Genomic DNA, 14935 nt, shown 5'->3' on the forward strand with positions numbered 1-14935 from the left:
ATGACTACATAGATCAAATCAAGTTAACAATACTTGAAATCTATGTTAGGAAGGAGCCTAAGACTAGTCAACAACGTTCTCCTTTATCGGTCAATGTCCATCCACTTTATAAAAAGTGTAATAAAAAGTTCCACTTTATAAAGTGTAAGAAAAAGTTCCACTTTATAAAGTGTAAGAAAAAGTTCCACTTTATAAAGTGTAAGAAATAGTTCCATTTTATAAAGTGTAGAAAATAATTCCGTTATATATTAAAATATACATGTTATGAGACTAACAGAAAACGTTTAGAATATTAGATAAAGTGGAATTTTTTCTTCCACTAAGCCTATTTTAGTTACTTCCTAAAGTAGTGGCTTATTTTGGTCACTTTTATATTTTTGTGGCTTATTTAGGTTCCCAGTTCCAGAAAGGAGGAGACCCCTCCATAATAGCCACGAGCAGCCAGCGACACAAACCAAAGCAACTACACACCAAAACCTCCCTTCTAGTGTCCTGGTCTTCCGTTCTTGTGTAGTTTTTCTAGTAAACCTTGTAAGTGCGTATATAATTGCGTAATCAATAAAAGGGATATCTTCCTTAGTTCCCAAGGTTCGCACTTGTCTTGCCTTTGTGTCCCCAGTGTTGTTTGGCCTAGTCAAATACCACAACCACTGAACTTACACTTCCCACAACCCTTCGGGGTGGCCCAGTGGTTTGGGCTTGGGACTTCCATGTTGGCGGTCTCAAGTTCGAAACTCCTTGCCAACGAAAGCAAGGGGGTTTACCTTCTGGGTCAAGCTCGTCGCATCGGGCTTGTCTAGTGCAGGTTACCTCTCCTATGCGGTTTGCGAGCTATTGCATAGGAGCGGGGGTTTCACCCTGTGCGCACCCAAAGGGTAGCGGCTGCAGATTTCCCTTTTCATCAAAAAAAAACTTGCACTTCCCACAATCCCGCCGGACTTGACCCATACTTTGCCTAAGCATTGAGCTTGCTTGAGTCAAGCTACCTTTTGTGAGGCTGAGCTTAGACTCTAATAAGGAGGGTAGTTTAGTTATAGTGCCACATGGATGCCAGTAAGAGACTAGGTTGGTGACAAATCCTTGTACAAGTTCAGAGATCGTAGCTTGCAAATTTGTTGCATTTTCCAAGTTAATATGGGTACATGGGCTTAGTCTTGGTCTTGTTAGAATAGGTTCATGAAGTTAGTGTGTGAGCTTTATTTTTGGTTATAAACTAGGTTTTATGATGGAAAATATTCTTGAAGTTGATCTGGTATTATGATATTGAACCTCTTTTTGAGAAACGTCTACTAAGTTCTCTGGTCATCATAGTTTGAATACTTTGCAGGATGTTGACCATGTATTTAGGTTATTCTTTATTAAGACTTTAATTCGTTCTATATCATCAAAGTGGAATTTAGCCATAAGACCATGCAGATTGCTGAAACAAAATTGATGGACATACAATGTCAGTGTACTAACATAAAGGAAAGCCAGGGAACAGAAAGTAATAAAGACGGTCTATGACAGTCCATACTATAACAAAATTGATGGACAAACGATTCAACATTATCGTAATTAACATCAAGAAAGAACAGGGTACAAAAAGGACGCTATAATTCTTCACTGCAACACTAGTGTAAAGAACTGTGAACAGAAAGGAACCAGGATCTGCAGGAGACATGGATTTTCACATATTTAATAATCTCAGTTGTTGTCTATGATGGAGGGTAGATGTTGATATGGAGAGTTGGAGACCATGACTAAGATTCCTGAATATATGATTAAGAGGTCATAAAAAGTGGTTTCTGTTGCAGTTATTTTGTTAAATTTGTATGAGCCATTTTTATTTTATTTTTTGATCAAAAGGGGTGTACGAGCCATTTTTGATAAATAAGAAGTGTTCCCAAATCTTGGTTGTTAATGATGCCTGTAGTTTTGACAACAATTGCTTGACATAAGGTTAAACCATGGAGCTTCATAAACTTTTGGCCCAGAGACACGATGCAGAGTTTATAGATTGAGGTGCTTTCTTAGTATGTGTTACAGGAGAATAGCAAGGTTACATCTAACCATCTAAAAGGATAAGGGAGCCTTTTGTATTCTGTGTTAATCTGACTAGGAATTGTTTGTATGAGCTTTTAGTTAGGTTATGGAATTCAGTTCTTTGCCTTGGAACACATTCATGTGCCGCTTTTGAAGTGTTTTTTTTAATCCTGTGTTATGCAGAAACTGGGATATTTGACAAGCCAAAACATTACTGAATTTTGCAGATACTAACTTGCTTTCTTTCCTTGCTCAATTGGGGGGAAGCCTAGGTGAATGTTAAAGTAATAAAAATGGCCAACTGCAGTTGCTGTACAAAACATGCAAAATAAGCGATGGTAGTTCATATTGCTAAAAAATAGTTTAGTAATGGTGCAAGCAGGAACTCCAGTTCCACATGGGAAAATTAGTCTAGCTAAGTGCAGTACCACTAAATTCTGCTGGACTCATGGCTTTTCTTAATGTTTACAGGACGAACCCAATGTAAGATCTTCTCAATTGCACGACGAAGCATCTAGACATCCATGAGGATCACCTTTGTCATTAATTAGGTATATGTTTTTCCATTGCTAGTTGATATTACAGATGTGTTCAAGTTGAACCTATTGAATGATGAGGTTCTTCTTTCAACACTTCCATTACAGGCTGTTTATGGAAGTACAACCAACAGGAAGAATGTTGTAGTATTTGTTTGTAAAATAAAAGGGGATCTTCAATGTAGGCAGTGCTTTTATTACTTTTACTTTTGTTCTTTGATAAACAAACTCCTTAATCTTTCCCTTCATTTTGATATTAGAGCTGGAAGAGTAAATACAGCTCTAAGTTAATTTCACCCTGTAAAGGCTGTTGTGGGATGTATTAGTTACAGCAAGTAAAGATGATTGATGTGAAGATATGTACACTTTTCTTCAAGTTAAAGCAAATGAGTTGTAAATGTAGGCAGTGCCTTTTTTTTCTGCCCATTTGTTGATAAATAAATGTTTCTATCTTTCTTTTCATTTTGGTATTTAGAGAGGATAAGTATAGACAGCTCTAAGTTAATTTCACCTGTAAATGCTGTTTTATTAATTGCTGGGTGAAAGAGATTATTGAGGTGAAGATAAATAGGGCTCTTGGAGTCCAGCTGGGTGCAGTCGTTGAGTATAAATTGGACAGAAGCTGGATGAAGTAAAAATATTTCTGCTCTGAAGCATGTTTTATTCTAACCCAATGGTAAGATTGTTTTGATGGAAAGTATTTTTTTGTAATATGTTACTTTTTCTTTTTGGTGTCTTGTTGTAACAAAATAAGTTGTCCTTTTCATAGTGAGTGCGTTTCAGTGGAAAGAAAAATGTATTTTAAGTAGACTTATTTGAAATTTTTTTTTTTTCAAAACTCTCTTTCAACCTGATCAGTCATATTCAATTCTCAATCCAAATTTGGGTTAGGGTTGAGACTTGGGTCAGTGTCGAGGTTGTGAGTTGAGTCTTGAGTTGGGATTGGAAGTCAGGGTTAAAGTTTGGTGTTGGTGTCTTGGGGTCAGGTTTGGAAGTTTGGTTGAAGTTGGATTCAAACCATAGGTCTCGGCCAAGGTTGAGAGGTGAGTATCGAGCCGGGGGTACATAATCGAGTTTTGTGTTGGGTCAAGGTCTTAAAGTCTAGCCTGGTGATGAAACTTGTTCCACTCCCCAACCTCTAAGGAGTTGTAGAGCAATGTCTTTATTGATTGTTACGCAACCTTCAATTGAAGCTACTTCTGCGGATTGTGAAAGCATTGGGTCTGGTCCGGTGTCATAGTATTTGTCTGGATTATATATAAATGATGTTGGGATAATACTTTCTATTTACTAACCAAATACCGGAACAAGTAAGAAAGTCACTTATTTTTGACCAAACAAAAGGAAAAATTTATAGTGTTATTTATCTCTTAGTTTTTGCCAAATAATGGGTGGTAAAAGAAAAATGTTAAACAAGACTAGAATATGTAAATAATTGGTTACTTACTGTTCCACTTGAAGTTACAGATAATTGAAAAGGGCACATGATTTGTATTAATTCAGTAACCAGGATGTTTAGTACTACTATTATAAAAAATAATAAGAAAGTCATTCAGGTAAATATGATTATGTATTATTTAATATTTAGTATAAAGTAAATTACATCTTATTCCGAAAGTTTTTCCAATTATAAAAATTTTAATTTTTTCATTGCTCTCGGATATATTATTGTTCTTCGATACGTTGCAAATGATACATTACTTAATGGGAGGGATGTACCCGAGAGAGGATAGGAATGTATCCAGGAGGGAATGGATGTAATCGAGGGGAGGTATCAGGTATGTATTCGATAAGGAATAGGAATGTAGATGAGAGGGGATTTTTGTAATTTTTTTTTAATGATAAGAGGTTTTAGAAATTATGATATCTTAAGTTGTGTTACTTTCACCTATTTCCTCCTTTCTATTTTACTTCATTGTTATACTAAAAATACATCTTTTTTACTCTCTCCGTCCGATAATACTTGTCCATTCCAACAATACTTGTCCACTTTATGAAATTCATGGATAATTTTACACTTAGTTCCTAATTTATCCTTATCATTAATTATAGTCATTCCCCATTACATTTATCAAGACATTGTATTTATTATATAAATGATAATATTATAAAATTACCCTTCTATTTATAATTTTTTAAGGGGTGTGCCAAGTCAATAGTGGACAACTATTGTTGGACGGAGGGAGTATTACTTATTTATCTAATAAATCAAGAGAAATTTATATTTTTAATATTATTTTTATTAAATAAATATATAAAATAATACTCCTATTCTTAGAATGGACAAGTAAAAGATACTAACCTTTAATACTAATAAAAATGGATAGATGTGCATTTTTATTTTTATTTTAAATTGAGTATTCGCTAAATAATCATATGTTCATATATGACATCTTATGAAATTTTTACTTATTTAATGATAAGGATGAAATTAGATAAAATAATTATTTTTTTCAAATCTGTTAAAATGAACAAATAAAAAATATTTATTTTTAATATATTAATCAATTAAAATGAAATCGAATGAATATTAGAGTAATTTACTTGACTATCATAAACAAATGTACTTCTCTATTCTATTTTACTTAATTTTATTGTTTGGTACTCTTTTCAAAAATTTAGTTATTAGTAACTTTATTTTATTATATTGTTCTTATTAGTTATGCTATTAAAATCTAAGTTTGATTATTACTCCCTCAATTCACTTATACATTTTCACTATGTTAAAAATAAAGTTCACTTTTATTTATTCATTTAACATATAAAGAGTAAAATAAACTTATTTTTCTGTTTTATCCTTAACTCAAATTAACTTCTCATTCCCCAATCATTTCTTTAAGTCCATTGAAACTATACATACATATTACCATAAAATATGCATGTTACTTATTACTCTCTCTATTCAATTTGAGTGAATTATTGATAGTTTTTTCCTAGTTTAAAATAAATAAATTATAAAAAATTCAAGGAAAATGTTGAGACTTTTTCCATATTTATCTTACATTCAATGAAGTTCTTAACTATTTTATAATTTCTTGAGAATAATTGAAAATAATCAAAAACTAATAGTGTAAAGTATGACTATTTTTTTGAGGAGTATGTATGTCATACCCCAATAATTTACTTAAATATGAACTAAGGAAAGTATTCTATTTATTTTAATTTGTTTGTCTGATTTAAGTTAATACAGAGAATTTATAACAAAGAATAAATAACACTTTGGAATCTATGTATAGGTAAAATATACTATAATATTTTTAAATTTTATAAACTTTTTTATTTTTTGAATTGAACAGAAAAGATAAAAAAGAAGAAGTGCGGGATTGTGTCTTCTCCTTCCATTGCTGGCCTTAGGGTTCATATGAACTTCAATTTCAGTTTGCATCCCTAATTTGGCAAAATCCCAGGTACTATTTCTATCTGATAACACATAATTAGAAACTGAATTAATTTTTTACAATTTTTTATTGGGATTTAATTGGATTTGCTGTGGTTTATTTAGCTCTGTTGATTTTTGTACTAATTTTTCTTGTTATTGATCTTTCCTTAACTTTTTCAGACATTTAAGTTATGAAACTTAACTAGATTAGAAGATTACTACTGAGGGCAAAATCCTTAGTTGTTTGTTGAAGTAATTCATAAAATGTGCATCGGTAGGGTTTAAGTTATGGAAATTGATCTTCAATTGCCTTCGAAAAAGTTAGATGTGTATGTGGATACAAATGCTATTGATGATTCAATTCAAAGTCATGTCGGGGAAGAGAATGCTGATAGAAGTGGCAATGGGATAGGTATGGATATTGTTGATGTTGATTTTATAGATAAGGGAATAGAATTTGATACAAAGGAGGCTGCATATTCTTACTACAGGGAATATGCAAGGTCAGTGGGATTTGGCATCACGATAAAGGCTAGTCGTAGGTCAAAGAAGTCGGGGAAATTTATTGATGTGAAGATTGCTTGTTCTAGATTTGGGACCAAGCGTGAGTCTGGTAGTTCTCGATCATGTCCCAAGACTGATTGCAAGGCCAGTATTCATATGAAGAGAAAGCAAGATGGAAAATGGTATATACATAGTTTCATGAAGGAGCATAATCATGAAATTTGCCAGGATGACTTTTATTACTCTGTCAAGGGTAGGAGCAAGAAATCTGCCGATGTTGTTTACCAGAAAAAAGGACTGCAGCTCGCGTTGGATGAGGGGGATTTGGAACTGCTGCTTGGTACTTTAGCACTTATGCAAGCTGAGAGACCTAATTCTTACTATGCTATAGACTCTATGAGAAATGTGTTCTGGATTGATGCAAAAGGTAGAAATGATTATGTCCATTTTTGTGATGTAATTTATTTGGACACATATTACATCAGAAACAAGTATAAAGTCCCATTTTTACCCATCATAGGGGTCAATCATCATTTCCAATTTTTGTTGCTTGGATGTGCCTTGGTTGGGGACGAATCATCAACAACATTTTCTTGGTTAATGCGCACTTGGCTTAGAGCTGTAGGTGGCCAAAGTCCTAGAGTCGTTATTACTGATGATGACATTTCCCTGAAAGAAGCAGTAGAGGAGGTCTTCCCGAAGGCACAACATTGCTTTTGTTTGTGGAATGTAATGGGAAAAGTTTCTCAAAATCTTGGTAATAAGATAACTAAGCCTGAAGATTTTGTAAAGAAGTTGAAGAAATGCATGTGGTTTCCACTTAAAGAAGAAGAATTTGAAAAAAGATGGTGGAAAATGGTCGATTCATTCAAACTGAGGGATGATGACTTGATTCGGTCATTGTTTGAAAATCGAACAAAATGGGTTCCAGTGTACATGAGGAATACTTTCTTGGCTGGACTCTCTACAGTTGAGCGGTCTGAAAGTGTATCCTCCTTCTTTGAAAGGTACATTTCCTCTGAGACTGAATTTAAAGAGTTCATTGGTCAATACAAACTATTCGTGCATGAGATGTATGAAGAGGAAGCAAAAGCTGATATTGAATCACGTCATAGACTACCTACCATAAAAACTCTCTCTCCTTATGAGAAACAAATGTCCACTGTCTATACAAACTCAGTATTCATGAAATTTCAAGCTGAGGTTTTTGGCGTTGCTGCTTGCACTATTCTGAATGAAGGTGAAGAGGGAGCAGAAAAGTTGTATAGGGTTAATGACCGTAAAAAATACCAGAGTTTTATGGTATCCTGGTGTGCAAGAGATTCTTGCATCGTATGTTCATGCCATTTCTTTGAGTATGCAGGTATCCTTTGTAGACATGCAATTACGGTTCTTCAAGTAGCTGGTGTCCCCAATATCCCCGCTCTGTATAAATTAGAGCGGTGGACACGAGAGGCAAAAACTAAAGGGACAGCATGTGGGATTCCACGCAACCCTCGTTACAGGATCCAACGTTTCAATGATCTTTGCAAACTTGCTGCCAAATTTGGCGAAGTTGGATCGTTATCCTGGGAAACCTATGAATCAGCTGTAAATACACTCCAAGCTGCATTGCATGACTGTGTCAATGCAAACAACTCTGTGAAGAGTGCATTAGTCTCTAACATTTCATTTTCTCAATGCGATACTAACTTTAACGAAGAGATTCAAGGTGGTAGCATGGCAAAGTCATCAAAGAGAAAGAAAGTACAGAAGAAGTGCAAGGTAGTATAAGCTCTTATGATTTCAGCAGATTCAACAATAGTTCCAAAATAGACTTTTTAATAGTGGAAGAACTGTAGGTTCAATCTAACGTTGAAGTACTATCTACCAGGATCCAAGATAGCAGCCTGCAGACGGTATATGTTTTGGCTTACAATCGTTTGCACATATGTCGTAAGCTCGGTCACATTTATTCATTCTGTTTTGCTCTTTTGTAGGATCAATCAAACTCAAAACTACCAACTCATGAAGATGCTTTCCATGCTCAGAGGCATGCACAAGGAATGGTATGAGATATCCCTAGCTAGACCATAATTTACTTGCGGTCAAGCTCTTTTGACCCTTCTTTGTATGACTACAGGATCTAAGCTCCAGAATGGCAACTATTGAGGGATACTATGCTCCTCCTCATCAGAGCGTTCATGGATCGGTGCTGCATCCTCTTTTTGCGTTCAAACTTTGAAATAATTGCACGTAATTAATATTTTTTTGCTCAACAGAACTCATTCAATGATTTGGTATTTTATCAGGGCCAGTTGAGTTCATTTTCTATGTTACAAGATAGTTATTGCAGCAATCATCAAGCCTCACACAGTGTTCTGGTAAGGCAACTATTTTATTAGGAACTTGATGATGAGAAGCCGGACTAAATTTTTGGTTTGACCCTTTACAAGTACGAAGGGCTTCATCCAATTCTGTTCCATTTTACCTCCCCTCTCTCACAGGGAAACTTGAATTATATATCAGCCCACGGTGGTCATTACTCTCCTCAAAGTATTCAAGGACTGGTATGAACACAAAGACCTAAACCTCGTATTTTTGTTGAATTAAATCACTTAGTGAATTGCAGTTGCAGGGACAGCTTAGCTTCAGAGCACCACTAGTGCATCCTTCTTTCAACATTCAGGGAAATTCATCTGATATGGTACGTTTTATTTACTCAATATTTTGTTATTTCGTGTTTAGTGTGAGTTCAAATTTCACTCTTGCTCCCTACTGTAGGACAATTCAACCAGTGTCACAGGAAAACATTAGCAGGATTAGTGTACTTCTCTGCTGGATTGAAAAGAGTGCTTAATATATCGCCTTAGGAAGTTAGCTGAATAGGAGGAAATTAAGATTACTTTTTTCTATGCTTAAGCATGTTTAACATAGAAGGAAATTAATGTACATTACTGAAGATCACTAGATGAATAGCAATAAGGACTTCAATATTTCTGGAAGCAACATGTTATATGAGAAGAAATGTTCGATTGTTTATGAAGAGAATTCTGTCTTCTGCCCTCGCTTCTGAAAATATTATGGGTTCGATGTGTGAGTTGATTGCTTTGAGTCATTGGTTTCTATATCTTCACTGAAGTCACAGTTTCTCAAATTTTCCTCTGTTCTTTCTCCCACCTTAATCCTTTTTCGTCGATCCCTGCAACATCCATTATTGAGGTGTTCCTCATGTTATCGTCTGTACTCAGCAGCATAAAAGCTGTTTACAAATCTGATTGAAAACTTTGTATATGGTGTTAATTTCTACAATTTATTCTCGAGAGAATGTGAGTATTACACTCTTTAGAGGAATGCAAAAATAATTTACTATATTTCATTTTCTATTTTCTATATTGATTATCCTACTAAAACTTTTTATTTTACTATATGATATATGTGAGTTTGTATGTGTATGTTTAGAGGGAAAAAACTAAATATTCGACCAGAAAGACCGTTATGTAGTTCGTTTGATTTTTTCTTTAATAAAAGACCAACACACATCGGGCAACATATTATTCTCGGAATATATATGTATATGTAAAGATCTATTAAAAAAAATTAAAATATTAAATTTAAATTCATTAATTAAACAGTACAATAAATTCAATAATATTTTTTAAAAAAGTTACACCCATTAATTATTATTTTTTTTGGATCTGATTATTAAAAAAAGAAGTCCGCCAGTGCCAGTTAGGGGTGGACATGAATGGTATGGTATGATTCGGTATTTGAAATTTTGGTATTCAATTTTTAAAATTATTATACCATTATCATATCAATTTAATTTGGTATTTTGAAGTTCGATTTTGGTATTTTGTGGTATGGTAAATTGGTAATCATAGATTGTTCAACTTCGACTAATATATACTTGTATAATAGATTATTATGACTTCGACAATTCAAAAAGGGGTCTCAATTGTACATACTAACATATTACACATGTAGAAATATAAATTCAAAAGAAAGTACAAACAACTCCTTTTGTTAATCAATTACATTTAAATAAAAATAGAGTAATCAAAATTTTAACTTCTAAACATTTAGTTTATACTAATANTATATATATTATTTATGTAACTATATACTTCGATATGGTATTTGACATTTCGATATGTTGTTTCTAAAAATCAAATACCGTATCGAATACTAAAAAAGTTTAAAATATATACCATATATCATATCAAATACAATAATATTAAAATTACAATACTAAATTTTTTGATATGATATGATAATTCGATACATACTATACCACGCCCACCCCAAATGCCAGCAGTATTTGTTTGACTTTTCAGTTTTCCTATAATGACGGCCTCGCAATATAATATGTCTGTTTCTCGTGCAATATAGGGGCGATGCCTAATGTGGGTTAGTTTAAATTTTCAAATTTATCCTCATTAATTAATTCAATAGGTTTATAGAAGACGGGAAATTTAGTACTACTCTTTATTTAGGGAAAAGGAAGAAGATATTAGTAATTAATAAGAGAATTCAATGTAAAAAATAAAGAATTTTGCGGTAATACTATAAATGTGTATTTATAACTAACATTTTATATAAATATTATTAATGACTTTAGTGATTCTGAATATAATGACATTAACTCAAATTTGTTGTTAGTGATTTTGTGTCAACAAATATTGCCACTAAAAAGAATTCTATTGCCAATAAATATCTCTTTTGTCAATAGTGACTGAACACATTTTAGTAATACAATCGAGTTGAAAATATAAATTTTAACGATAACAACAATTTCAAGTTCTAGCAATTGGATTCCAATTATTTTTAATACAAATTTGATAAATTTCTCAATATATATAACTTGAATCAAATTAAGCTGATGAGTTTTGTCGAATCCATTGCTTCCGCCCCTGGTTTAGTAATGAATAAAAACAAGTAAAATTAAAGATGCACCTTCCTAGTATTGACGTGGTGTCATGATTTGTTGCTTTCAAAAGCTTTTCTGCAAATTCATGTTCCAAGTTTCATAGCCAAAGACAGAACTATCTACCAAAAATTATACATACTGCCTTCCATATAACACGTGTGTTTTTGTGCCCATTAGGCCTTGGCAGTTGGCTGCATATTGGACTTGGAACGTAAATAAGTACTGGCGGAGTCAAAATTTTCACTAATGAATTGCAACATCAATAAGTATTGGTAGAGTCAGAATTTTCATTAAGAAAACCCCTTACCATACCTAGTATGGCCCCGTATTGTCAATGAAAAATATCACGGAGCTTATATGTTTGTGTTTGTGATTTTTTATATTTTGACAATTCAAGAATAGAGTGATGGAGTTGGTGGCTCTACGATTGAGAAATCAAAAGATAATAGTCATGAAATTTGTGGTTCCATAAATGAAAAAGTCATGGATTTCATGACTTTAAGAGTTACTTTACATTAAAGTATAAATAATGAATACACAAGGAAGGGAAAGGGATAAAAAAAATCTTTTTAAGTGTTTCAAACTCACGTGGGTCTAAATGTTATCTTTGTTGCTCCACTACTTGTTACAAACCTTCCACAATGCACATTATATTATAAAGTTGGCTAATAAAGAGTTTGCAGTAAAGTGTGTTTATAAAATTTTATAATTCTAAAAAACGGCCCCTTTGAACATTGTCCCGGAGTTTTTCACATTCCCAATTCAAATATACTAGTGGGTTGTTTGGTTAGTTAAATAAAGAACAATAATTAATTTTGAATAAAATACAACATTATTTTATCTAGCTTTTAATTATAGATATTAATTAGTTTTGATTTATATCTCAATTCATAAAATATCTTGTCTATCTATTGATAAACCAAATGGGTGCAGGTTTTATTGAAATTAAATATATGTCAAATATATTAAAAAATAGATGACTTTGATGATCAATTATCACTCATTAAGGTCAAAGAAGTTAAAGAATAAATGTTGTGTTCGTGGAATAATTAATCACGAGTTGGATGGCTCTATAATTCATACTAGGATCGTAATCCATGACGATGTGTAGGAAGTACTATAACATTGACTATTATGCGTTATTCATACTTTTGTCATTGGAATAGAGACATTGACTATTGAGCGTCATTAGGTCACAATTAACGCAGAGTTAACATTTTGAGTTTATGAGTTTAAAATTTTAGAAAATATAGTTTAATCAATATAATATTTTTTTTGGTTCAATTTATGTGACACATTTCAAATTTCAAAATTTAATATAGTACAATTACAAATCTTGAAAATTAATTAGGGAATAAATAATCAATAATAAAAATAAAATATAAAAAAGTTATTTTTATCTTTTTTCATAACATATTAAAAATAATAAATAAAAGTGAATCGTGGGAGTACTAGTCAAAGGTCATTTAAAGCATGATAATGATATGTGGAAAGCTAAGTTGGTGTAGGTTTCGCGGAAGAGGGGAAAAATTAAGCAGCAAAGACTTCCAATTCCAAAAGTGGTGAGACAACCAACTTAATTGAAGTCCTGCTCAGTAGATACCTACCTACCATCCACTCCTTCCAAATAAATCACGAGGATTATAAATTTTAACTTCCTTTTTACTCATCTTAATGTTTAAGCGCTCGTTTAGTCCTGTGATATGAAATTATGATATGCAATTAATGTCATAGTGATTAGTGTAGTCCAATCAATATAATGATGATATTTATTATTATTGTTGTTATAAAACATTGATTTGAATGAAGTAGTAGTAAATTTGATAAAAAATAATAATGAATTTGATAAATATAAATGGAAATTAAGAAATGATTTGAAGTAAAAATAATTTTATATTGGAGAAAAATAATCATTATATGAGATATAAATAGTTTAAAAAGTAATTATATGAATTATAAATTTTATTTACATGTGAAACAAATGGCTAGTATATATATATAAATTAAATGTGGTTATTTTTGCAAAATATAAACTTCTGGGTCAATTTTTGTATTTGAAAAATTCTATATCATGATTTGAAAATTTCAAATCATGATTTTAGATTTTGGGATTACGATTAAATCAGCGTGAAATCGCATGTCTAAACACTGATTTCATCTCATGATTTCATATCATGAGATGAAATCACATGGCCAAATGCGTACTTAGAAAAATCTCATATCATGATTTGAAATTCTCAAATCATGATTTTTGGAAAATTTAGAATTCCATCTCATGATATGAAATCGTGAGATGAAATCTGCATAAAATCACATATCCAAATGTTCATTTCATTTCATAATTTCATATCATGATATAAAATCTCATGACCAAACACCTGCTAGTCACTCAAAAATCACGATGATAAATTTCTTATTATTAGAAATGTTAGTAAATTAAAAATAAAATTGTCATATTACGTAGATGAAAGATATAAATATCTTAACATTATTTATATAAAGTAAATGATTTAAAATGGTCGGTTTCGCGCAGATAAATCTTTGCCGGGGGAGATTGGTGCCCCTTGAGGTATGCCCTTCCGGTGGGTTGTTATTGGCATAGGAATTAGGATATCATTAGCCATTAGATAACATTTATCCTCATTAAGATTAAGATATATGAATTTGAAGAGTCAATTCCCTAAATGGTCACCCATGTTTAGGGAATTGCCTTGAAATATCATTTATGTTTCATTTAGGACTAAAATATCACTCAACTATTCCTATTTTCCTTCAAATATACTTGACACTTTAAAAGTCACACTCTCTCCTAGTTGACATGACATGTCATTAAAGTCTTTTTTTTTAATAATAGATTAATTTGATTCATTAAACAATATAACTACAATAATAATCATATTATTTTAAAATATGTATATATATATATATTAGTTTATTAAGAATACTTCATACTCAAAAATCTTTTATTATAATTAAACTTTTTATTTTTTATGTTATGAAGAATAGGTTTTTTAAATGTACTATAATATCATCAATTTTGAATACTAATAAACATATACATTCAAAAAAAAATCAATATACATATCACTCATGAATGCTAACTTACATCAATTAATCAGAAAATTTACAATGAATCAATAATATTAAATGTTAATTAACTTTTACAATAAAATTAATTGTGAATTTTGAAATTCATGCTTATAATATTTTTTTCTTGAAAAAAAATAGAAAGTAAATAATATTATGGCTGTTTTTTATCCAAAAAAATAAATACTAAATATCTCAAAAATCTCCTTCTATTCTAGTTGATGTCTTGTTATTAAATCATCATTTTAAAAAATAATAGACCTATTTAATTCATCAAACTTATGTATCTACAAGGCAAATATATAAATTACATGAGCGTTTCTGAAGATTATAAAAAAAAATTAAAAAAACTAATTCCTTTATATTATTTTACCAAATAAAATTCAATGAAAAAAAACTTTGTGTGCAATTATTACTTGGTAATTTTTAAAATTCCTAAGTAAATTATTTGAAAATTTTAAGCAATTTCTTTACAAAGGTATTCAAATAAATTTG

General features: G+C 31.5%; 3 protein-coding genes across 5 annotated transcripts in view; 2 read left to right on the top strand and 1 right to left on the bottom strand.

The window, feature by feature from the left end:
- LOC125876229 (protein FAR-RED ELONGATED HYPOCOTYL 3) overlaps nt 1-2932 on the top strand; it is a 12131-nt gene extending 9199 nt beyond the window's left edge. For both annotated transcript variants that reach the window (XM_049557354.1, XM_049557353.1), the window contains exons 8-9: nt 2497-2576; nt 2670-2932. In XM_049557354.1, coding sequence (XP_049413311.1) covers nt 2497-2553 — 57 coding nt within the window. In that variant the 3' untranslated portion in view covers nt 2554-2576; nt 2670-2932. The remainder of the gene's footprint in view (nt 1-2496; nt 2577-2669) is intronic.
- Nucleotides 1-14935, bottom strand: part of LOC125876257 (OVARIAN TUMOR DOMAIN-containing deubiquitinating enzyme 11-like) — a 752025-nt gene that overhangs the window by 566647 nt on the left and 170443 nt on the right. The gene's annotated exons all lie outside the window — the stretch shown is intronic.
- On the top strand, nt 5818-9410 carry LOC125876230 (protein FAR1-RELATED SEQUENCE 2-like). Of its 2 annotated transcripts, none has more exons than XM_049557355.1 (9): nt 5818-5968; nt 6121-8208; nt 8286-8342; nt 8424-8492; nt 8567-8635; nt 8736-8807; nt 8931-8993; nt 9056-9130; nt 9208-9410. In XM_049557355.1, the coding sequence occupies exons 2-9, from the start codon at nt 6229-6231 to the stop codon at nt 9238-9240; spliced, it is 2418 nt and encodes an 805-aa protein (XP_049413312.1). In that variant the 5' UTR covers nt 5818-5968; nt 6121-6228; the 3' UTR covers nt 9241-9410. The 2 variants fall into 2 exon arrangements, with proteins under 2 accessions (XP_049413312.1, XP_049413313.1); XM_049557356.1 differs by having other exon boundaries at nt 9062-9130.

Source organism: Solanum stenotomum, chromosome 9 (genome assembly GCF_019186545.1).
Source record: "Solanum stenotomum isolate F172 chromosome 9, ASM1918654v1, whole genome shotgun sequence".
Lineage (NCBI taxonomy): Eukaryota > Viridiplantae > Streptophyta > Magnoliopsida > Solanales > Solanaceae > Solanum > Solanum stenotomum.

Coding starts and splice junctions, on each gene's coding strand:
- LOC125876230 (XM_049557355.1), top strand. CDS start 6,229: ATGGAAATTGATCTTCAATTGCCTTCGAAAAAGTTAGATGTGTATGTG. Junction 8,493..8,566: donor AGAGGCATGCACAAGGAATG/GTATGAGATATC, acceptor GTATGACTACAG/GATCTAAGCTCCAGAATGGC. Junction 8,636..8,735: donor ATCAGAGCGTTCATGGATCG/GTGCTGCATCCT, acceptor GTATTTTATCAG/GGCCAGTTGAGTTCATTTTC.